The 10,347-nt window shown below is 35.9% G+C and overlaps 1 protein-coding gene across 1 annotated transcript; it reads right to left on the minus strand.

Annotated features, from left to right (window-relative positions):
• Positions 1–1,087: 1,087 nt before the first annotated feature.
• slc39a5 (solute carrier family 39 member 5) lies at positions 1,088–9,002 on the minus strand. The gene is made up of 12 exons (XM_048177870.1): positions 8,908–9,002; positions 8,223–8,391; positions 7,596–7,819; positions 7,264–7,414; positions 5,642–5,816; positions 5,376–5,545; positions 4,053–4,172; positions 3,859–3,916; positions 3,624–3,770; positions 2,740–2,820; positions 2,464–2,654; positions 1,088–1,374 (listed from the first exon to the last, which is right to left on the minus strand). The coding sequence occupies exons 1-12, from the start codon at positions 8,925–8,927 to the stop codon at positions 1,225–1,227; spliced, it is 1,656 nt and encodes a 551-aa protein (XP_048033827.1). The 5' UTR covers positions 8,928–9,002; the 3' UTR covers positions 1,088–1,224.
• Between the last annotated feature and the right edge of the window lie 1,345 nt (positions 9,003–10,347).

Raw genomic sequence — 10,347 nt, forward strand, 5'->3', positions numbered from 1 at the left:
AGTGCTTCCATCCACATCCATCCATCATAAATATGTGCTCTGCACGGCTCCGGGGGGTTAATAAAAGCCTTCTGAAGCAAAGCGATGTGTCTGTAAAAAAAAAAAAAAAAAAAAACATTTAAACCAATTATGAAGTATAATATCTAGCTTCCACACGAGCCGCCTTCCGTATTCAACGTACACAGAAAGTGTAAAACTCAGTTCACAAAGCTTATGCTACATCCTACGCCTTTCCTATTCAGTTTACGGAAAAAGTGTTAACTGACGTGATGCCAGTTTACACTTTCATCGTAACTTCAATATGGAAGGCGGTCTGGCGGAAGCTACATATTTTACTTCATAACTTGTTTAAATATGAATATTTTTTTACACAAACGCATTGCTTCGCTTCAGAAGGCCTTTATTAACCCCCCGGAGCTGTGTGGAGCACATATTTATGATGGATGGATGTGGATGGAACACTTTTTCAGCTTATACTCATTGATGCCTATCACTGCCATTATAAAGCTTGGATGTGTCAGGATATTTATTAATATTTATCCAAATTGTGTTCATCAGAAAGAAAGTCATATACACCTAGGATGGCTTGAGGGTGAGTAAAGCTTGGGCTAATTTTCATATCAAAGTGAACTAATACTTTAATGTAAAAAAATAACCTATTTAAAAATTAGAACTGAAATAACTAAATTCTTAAAACACACTTTTTGCTGAAAACAATGACATAATGCTTATTGTAAATTGGTAAAGATTGTATATTATCATTTTAACAACAACCATGTTCAATACATAAAAAAACAATGCAAGGCATAGAAACATTTATATAATAAAAGATGTATTGACAACTTGGTATTTGCCTCATAGGGCAAGTTAGTTACATAAACTGGCCCGAATCCCTTCAGACCATCCTTATTGTTGAGCCTTGGAATTATCTACAGATATCATCATTCAGTAAGAAGTTTTTCCCATATAGAAAGGAAAAAAAAAAAAAACATTTTAGTGAGCTTCAGTTAAAAAGATGTTGACCGACGAGGATGCCATGTATGAGATCCACTGTTCCTGTTTTTATAGGAGCATTATCCAGTGTACTTTCTTCAGAATATCCACATCTACACAGTAGTTCATTATGGGATGAGGTATGTACACAATACTTTTGTTTTGGATGGAAATTCTCACACTGGTGTGATATCCTGATGATGACGTTGCAAATGAATAGTATTTATATCCTTAGTCTTCTCCCAGACTAATAGCAATATGATCCTCAAAAAGGGCGATGCAAAGCATGATAGCACCCCCTATCAGCAAGCCCAGACTCTGCAGGAAGAAGCGCTTCAGAGGGCTCAGAGTTCCAGGATCTCCATGGAGCATTTCGGGCATCTAGGGAAACAGTGTCACAACGTTAAAGTTATATAAAGATACTTGTATTCATTATGACTTTTATGGAGATGCAGTGGAGTCTTTAACATTACAACTTTATTTTTTTCTGAGTAAAAAATTGTCACGTTTTTTTTTTTTATTGAAGGTAAAGGGATAGTTCACCCAAAAATGAAAATCATGTCATTAATTACTCACCCTCATGTCATTCTACACCCATAAGACCTTCGTTCATCTTCTGAACACAAATTAAGATATTTTTGATAAAATCCGATGGCTCAGTGAGGCCTGCATCACCAGCAATAACACTCCCTTTTTCAGATGCCCAGAAAGCTACTAAAAACATATTTAAAACAGTTCATGTGACTACAGTGGTTCAACCTTAATATTATAAAGCGACGAGAATACCTTTTGTGCGCCAAAAAAAACAAAATAGTGACTTTATTCAACAATATCTAGTGATGGGCGATTTCAAAACACTGCTTCATGAAGCAGTGGTTCGGAGCGTGTATCAAACTGCCAGTCATGTGAACTATTGAAATTTCTAAACACTTATGACGTATTGAAGCCTCATTTACTGAAATTGTGATTTTGGGACTCTGAAACACTGATTTGAAACAAAACATTCATAAAGCTCTGAAGCTTCATGAAGCAGTGTTTTGAAATCGCCCATAACTAGATAATAAAGTAATAAAGTCGTTATTTTGTTATTTTTGGCGCACAAAAAGTATTCTCGTCGCATTATAATATTAAGGTTGAAGCGCTGTAGTCACATGAACTGTTTGAAATATGTTTTTAGTAGCTTTCTGGGCATTGAAAAAGGGAGTGTTATTGCTGGCGATGGAGGCCTCACTGAGCCATCGTATTTTATCAAAAATATCTTAATTTGTGTTCCTTAGATGAATGAAGGTCTTACAGGTGTAGAACGACATGAGGGTGAGTAATTAATGACATAATTTTCATTTTTGGGGGAACTAACCCTTTAACAGCAATGACTTCATGACAGGCATTCTGAACATTCTGACAGCTTTCAAGTATAAAATTAAGTCTTAAATGAAAATTTTACTGTATTTTGGCAATCAAGATCTTTACCATATCAGCAAGAGCAACATAAAGGAAGACCCCAGCGGTGACGGTGAGAATCCAAGGTGAGTGTGTCGCCCACTGGTTTCCCAGCACCGTCCCTGTTAAAACACCAACAAAGCCCAGCAGAGCAGAGATGCCGCTGAACACAGCCAGTCTGCGGACAGACCAGCCTGCGGCCAACAGCACTGCCAAATCACCTGCAGACAAGAGCAAAGAAATATGTGTGCAATACTGATGAGATTCATAATGACCATTTATACTAGAAACGACTCAATTATATACCTAACTCATGAGGAAGCTCATGGCAGAACACAGCGATGGTAGTGCTGAGGCCACCAGTCAGACTCTGAGAAAATGCAACACCTAGAGGACAAATTCATTATTTATAATTAACTTATTTTTAATTAAAGGTCCCGTTTTTTGTGTTTTTTTGAAGCTTTGATTGTGTTAATAGTGTGCAATATAACATGTGTTCATGTTTCGCGTGTAAAAAAACACAGTATTTTTCACATAATTTACTTATCTGTATACCGCTGTTTCCACTGTCATAAAAACGGGCTGATGACTTCCTTGTTCTATGAAGTCCCTCCTTCAGAAATACGTAACGAGTTCTGATTGTGCCAGCGGTTCCTGTGTTGTGATTCGACAGCAGCTTAGCGAACCTTGCCCGGAAAGGTCACGCCTCTTACCATAACGTGGAGATGCACGCGCTCAGTGTTATTGTAAACATGTCTTTAATTTTACCCTATCAATTTGAGCCGGAATCAGACCCGGTGATTGGACAAACGGACCTCTACAAACGCAACTCTTGTGTATTCCTGTGGGCGGAGGTTAGTCAAAAAACTGTTTTAGTGACGTCATTAAAGAAGGAAGTAGAGGGATGTAGTCCAAACTGGCCGTTCGATGTACGCGACTTCTGTTAAATAAAATATCTCGCTTGGCATTGAACTTTGAGCTTTAAAATTTTACAGATTTTATTTATACTCTAACAACAACATTACACACTAACTAAAGTTTGAAACATGGGATCACGAAGAACGGGACCTTTAAGAATAAATACATTTTAAAATACTTTTTTTGCAAATGTCTTCATCTAATGAGAGTGTACATAATTTAAAAATTATTACTTAGTTATTACACCTTTAATGAGTGATCTTTTTATGTACCAATGGCTAGTCCATCTGTAAGGTTATGTATCCCATCTCCCATGACCACCATCCATGCCATGCTTCTGATGCCTGTTTTCCCTGGTCCAGGCTGCCCATGAGAATGCCCATGCCCTGAACTCTCATACTGATTGCTTGATGAGGTACCTATAACAGAGTACAGATTCATTTAGAAGTTGTATAATAATGTTTTTCTTTCTGGTTTGCTCTTTCTCATGTGTGAAATAAAACATACCCTGCAGTGTGTCCAGCTCCCTTCCTGATTCTGCATTGTGCCTCCTTTTCTTTAAAATCTGTAAAAAGAAGAGGAAATTTTGTAAAAATGACAACCACTCCACATCTCTTTCCTCAAAACTAAGTGTTTTCATTTAAGTCAGCAGGTCATAATGAAAGTCCAAATAAATATATTTTCCACAGGATGAAGCTCACCTTGAAATGTTGCTTAAGTCCCAGAAGGCTCTCAAAGACAAATAGAAGATAAAGTCCTCCCAGCACACTCAGACCCTTGAAAACAGCATCCTGGTGTTCAGTGTGTTGACTGAAGATGGCCTGAAATCATGAACAACCAACATCTATAGCACTTGAATAAAAACTTTATTTTATTTTCCTTCAGGTCAGTCCTATGTTCATAATAAAAAATCTGTTTAAATGTTCGATGTATTATCTTGTCCTTTTAACAGTTAAGGGGTTTTCCCGTGACTGACAGCACTAGTCAAAGCAGCTGCATCTTGTTCACAACAATTCAGTCTTTTCAATGTAAAAGTCTTCTGACACACTCATAAAGACAGTCTTTGCCGCCATCTAATGGTGTAATAATGTAACTTCTGTTGCTATTCATGGTCAGGGACTATTTTTTCAGGCGGAAGGAAGGCTTTTAGTGATTTTGCTTCATGAAAGTCTTTAATATTTGTATTGTGTGGTAACTGTTTTATAAAAGCAATAAGGTACTCGAGGCTAGTGTTGTAACATGAATAAGTCACGGGTGAAGGGGTTGCAAGCACTCCACTTCACGTCGTGCCTAACAACGCCCTTCAGCCGTGATTTATTCATGATACAGCACAGCCTTTCGTACCTTATTGCTTATGTATAAATCATTATTATCTATATTTTATAGTATATAAATAAATTAAATTATTCATAATTCAATAATAATTTAATTGTATCCTAATTGTTCATTCAAAGTTATCTGGTCTTTAATTTTCTCAAAACATTAACACAAAAACATTATTTATATCTGAAATGTTATATGTAAATATTTATATCTGAAATGTTTTAGTTCATCTAACATTTTTTAAATGTTACTACTTCTTTCAGAATGTTCAGAGAACATTCAAAAGTAACATTCCAGTAATGTTTGAAGAATGATCAAATGGAATGTTTCTTTAAAGGTGCAGTATGTAATAAAACAAAAACACACATTTAACATGAAACACACATTTCAAAGTAAAAAACCTGTCTGGCTGTACTATTGTTTTTCAGAGAAAACCTAGCATGTTTCCTAAATATCTGCAAACATATGGTATTTTTACATACAGCACCTTTAACATTCACATAACCAAGAAAAAACGTTTTTAAAACATTAAAAAAAAAAAAAAAACACTGGATGTTTTAAACATTCAAAGAACATTCAAAAGTTTTTATAACTTAATGAGAACATTAGCAAAACATTCTTAGAACATATTTTTGTAAGCTGGGATATTTGAAGAAATACAGAATAACATACTGATTTTTCATTTGCATTGTGTTACTTACATGAGGCAGGAGGTGCAAGAGGGCATCTCCACAGAGCGTGCCCACTGCCATCCCAGCCATCGGGCAGAGGAATATTTGAAGGACTGAAGGTCGAAGCAGGGGTGCCAGTCCCAGGGCGACCAGGGAGGGCAAACTGATGACAAAGAGTGCCAAGGAGGCCCAACCTAAAGCTGAGATAAAATGACCTTGTTTAATCCTCACTATCATGAAAACAAACACAAACTGATTCTGATATCACACTTGATGGACAGTTTACACACACACACCTCTGAGGAAACCCTCACTTTTGCTTCCCTGTGACTGCTGATCTGTGTGTCGCAGACACACTCTGCTGTCGATCTGGTACAGGAGGGCAGGGCACAGGAAGGTGAAGTGGGCAGGCGTGATATGGGATGCTTGGCCCAGCCCAAAGTTCCACAAGAGCTGGGTAACATTTAGACACTGCGATAAGGTAATAAGATTCAGATTCAATATTATTACACAGCTCTCTGGAATACTCAATTCTGATTGGTCAGTTTTCCTAATATCCGCTGTTGTCCATTGCAATGGTGCATATTACAGTGCTTCCAAATAAAACTTACATTTCTTCCATGTCTCTCGTTTTCTTTTGTTTTATACAAACACAGCTGACTTCAGTGTTAATATTACTGTAATATCATTGCAGTGGTCATCATGTCGCTATAGGCTGATTGTAAAGAACTATTCTTTTCCTTAACGGACACAAGATAATATACAGGAAAAGTTATAAATAATACAAACTCACATTAATATTTGAATGATCATATACAGAATAGTTTATTTTGTGATAATGACTGCCTGATTGTATTTTATCCTGTAATGGAAACCCATTTCTGCCACTTAAGGAAAAATAATTATGCTTTGGTAAATCATAATAACGACCAAAGAAAAGTTAAAATTATGAGATAAAAAGTCATGTTTGTTATGACATACTAAGTCATAATAATGAGATTATAAAGTCAAAATTATGAGATAAAAAGTCAGCATTTTCATGTCATAATTATGACTTCTTATCTCAAAATTTTGTATTTTCAACTTTTTATAAATGACATTTTAGCTCATAATTTCAACATTTTATATCATAATTTATACTTTTTGTGTCATAATTTTGAATTTTTGTCATAATTAAGTTTTTTTATATCTCAACATCATTACATTTTAACTCAATAATAATTGAGTAATCATATAATAATCATAATTTCAATATTTTGTCATTTCAAATTTTGTTATTTTGTCATAATTTTGACTTTTTATGTAATAATTATGACTTTTTAATCTCACAATCACAACCTAATATGTCATAATTTCTAAAAAAAAATATGACTTCGTATATCATAATTTTGACTATCCATGTCATAATTATGATTTAGCAAAGCATGATTTTTTAATGTGGTGGAAATGGGCTTCCATACTTGGCATATACTGTGTTTTAGATGCTAGTCCACAGTACAGGATGTTTGCATGCTGGTGGTCCAAGAAGGCTTCTTGACTAGTTTAACCAGCAAAATGTAACCAAACCAGCATCACCAGAAATTGCCAACATGACATGATGGTTAACAAGCTTTGCCAGTTGAGTTTTACTGATATACAGTATGGCTATTCTGGCCCACCAGCTAGACCAGCATTAGACCAGCATTAAACCAGCACTAACCAGTTAAAACAAATCTTTTCAGCATGGTCTTCTCACATGATTATCTCTCCAAAATAGTCAGTGTATCTCACACAGAACGGGAAAGGCAGGATTGAATTTTACTGTCTGCACACCTCAAGATATCAACAGACCTTTGGTCATGTGATAGTGAAGAAGATTCATTTGTAGACTTTGTCCATTTTTAACACCCTAACAGGAAGTTCAGGAGTAAATACTCACATTCCCGTGAAGGTGTTTCTCTGTCGGATGGTCTGACAGCGGTGACACACTTTCTTCCAGTTTGTGTCTTAGGCCAGGGTGTGGAAAATAGTCTGAGTGACCCAATTCTGCAGGAGATCCACTGAGCACTGATTTAATGTGAGGTCTAGGACTGAATATTTTAATCAATTAGTCTTTAAAATGAGTATATAATTATATTTGCACTCTGTAAACAATAAGCCAGATCATCAAAAACAAAATTCAACTATGGTTTTGTAGTATTAATAGAAGTTCAAAAAAAGTTTACCTATTCAAAAAGTTAACTTTATAGGTACCAACCAGAATCATCTTACCTTTCTTTAAATGGAGGTGAGTTTGTGGTCCTTTGAGGATGATTATGGTCTTCATGTGAGTGGGAATGGGACAGGGGTTGAGAAGAATGCTTCACTCCACCATGTTGGATCTCCAGGACACTGACTTCCCCCAGACCTAAACTGCCTAGCAACTTCTGCAGACCCTCATACGTCAAAGTCCCATTGTCCCCATACTGGAGGAACAGGCGTTGCAAGTAGTAGCCCTTGAGAGAAAATTAAATCTGAATTACTATTTTGTCAACAGCCATCATTTTCAAGGTCCACGCATGTATATATTTTTATGATAGTGCATTGGGGTCATAAACTTAGTCTGCAACCATCCCAATCCATGTATTTCATCACAGATGATGAAACTACATCTCTAACCTATTTGAGTGATTGCATCAGAGCCATTGTTGATAAGATTTTTTGCACTCAGTGTTACCCTCCAGCAAAAATCTCTTTATGTTTTGAAAAATCCCTCAAGGAATGTGGTAGATCTACTTCACCAGACATGTAGGAACGAGTAAATCACAAAAGCCACTGTGGATTCTCAAAGACAAGAAAAAAACAAAAAAAATCATTGTCTACTTAATCTTTAGTTTTGATATGATCATCTAAACGTACCTGCTCTTCAAAAGCTTCCACTAAGTGTTCCTCTGTAGATTTGACTTGTGTGCTCTCATTCAACTTTTTGACCTTGTCGACCTGGGCATGTGTTGCCAGTATGAGGATGGGTGGTATCATCACAGAAATCATACAGTGGTAGAGCAGAAGCTTGAAGCTCAGAGTCAACCTTGGGGAAAATTAGCAATCAATAACAGAATTTTATTAAGCATAATTCAATATGCATTGCTAAATCAATCCCAAACACAGTTGGTAAAAGCAAAATCCAAACTTGTGTAAAAATCACAAGTGAGAGCTCTGTAATATCTCAAATGTTCCTTTTAGATGGAATGAGATCTGAGGATTTTAGATGAGGATATGATATGGAGACTTTTACTAAAGTTTTACTATAGTTTCTCAACGTCTCAAACTGTGCTCGAATTTCCTAAGACACCAAAGTCTGCAAACATTAAGAGCTATGAAAGCAAAATTTGAGCAATTGTTTTTGTGTAGAGTTTAAAAAATTACATTTTGCTGAAGCCATACTTGTTACTATAAGAATAAAACGTTTAAAAGAACAAATACTTTAGAAGATTCTTAAATCAAAAGCTTGCAGGAATCACATTGCAATACATTTACCATGCAAAGTCTTATAGTTTCAATAATGTACATTTAGAATTTATGCTTTAACTGATCAACTCTTTACCAGATTGTCTGTCCACCCATGATTTTCTGCCGTCTCTTTTAAGTGCACTACATGATCTCCAGTATCCTCTCAGTATCCTAGTGTTTAAGCACGAGGTATGGCGCATTGTTCTAATGAATCTAAGGTTAATGTTTCACCAGCAGACAGCTTTGAACCTATCAGAGATCACATGTCGCGAAGGCATTGATCAACGTTGGTTTACCTCATGACTGTGATGTAAATTGAACACATTCTCACTCCCATCCCGTCAAATATTTAAGTACTTTGACCTGTCCAAGTAACTTTCATGTCATCTGTTCATATTGCATAGATAGATAGATAGATAGATGAGTCATTCCACGAAACCGGTACGATTTGAGTCCCTCTTTTCAGTGTATTTTATCTATTGGGTCACCAAAATATATTTTTAAAAGCTTTTGCTATTAATTGAAATGTCTCCTTTAATAATGTTTAAAAACATGACAAACATTTTATCTTCATATTAGAAATTATTTTGTTTTTTTCAGTTGACACCACCTATTTTATCATGTCCCTCAAGGCCTTCTATGAAAGTGTACTTGGGATATGAATAATAAAATGATAAAAAAAAAATGCCATTCATTTTACCATTCCCATATACATCCATCTGTGCTTTTTTGCTGGTAATGTTCTAGTAAATGCATGATTATTCATTAAAATCACATTATTTAGTTCCGTTCCTCAGTAACCCCTCAACCCCGCTACACAAACCATTCTCCCCCTATAAAATAATGAACTGATACTTATGTGACATCATTAATAGGAAGTGACATCATAGAAGTCTTCTGAACAACATTGTGAGCAGACACAGGCAAGTTACCACCTTCTTTAATAATTATAGCTAAATTATGTTGTGAAATTGTGTTGGTCAAGCTTAAAGGGTTAGTTCACCCAAAAATGAAAATTCTGTCATTTATTACTCACCCTCATGCCGTTCCACACCCGTAAAACCTTTGTTAATCTTCAGAACACAAATTAAGATAATTTAGTTGAAATCCGATAGCTCTGTGAGGCCTTCATAGGGAGCAATGGACATTTCCTCTCTCAAGATCCATAAAGGTACTAAACACATTTTTAAATCGGTTCATGTGAGTACATTGGTTCAATATTAATATTATAAAGCGACGAGAATATTTTTGGAGCGCCAAAAAAACAAAATAACGACTTATTTAGTGATGGCCGATTTCAAAACACTGCTTCATGAAGCATCGGAGCACAGATGAATCAGTGTGTCGAATCATGATTCAGATCGCGTGTCAAACTGCCAACGGCTGAAATCATGTGACTTTGGCGCTCAGAACAGCAGATTCGACACACTGATTCATTTATGATCCGATGCTTCCTGAAGCAGTGTTTTGAAATCGGCCATCACTAAATAAGTCGTTACTTTGTTTTTTTGGTGCTCCAAAAATATTCTCGTCG

This window comes from Megalobrama amblycephala, linkage group LG24 (assembly GCF_018812025.1).
Source record: "Megalobrama amblycephala isolate DHTTF-2021 linkage group LG24, ASM1881202v1, whole genome shotgun sequence".
In the NCBI taxonomy this organism is placed as follows: Eukaryota; Metazoa; Chordata; class Actinopteri; order Cypriniformes; family Xenocyprididae; genus Megalobrama; species Megalobrama amblycephala.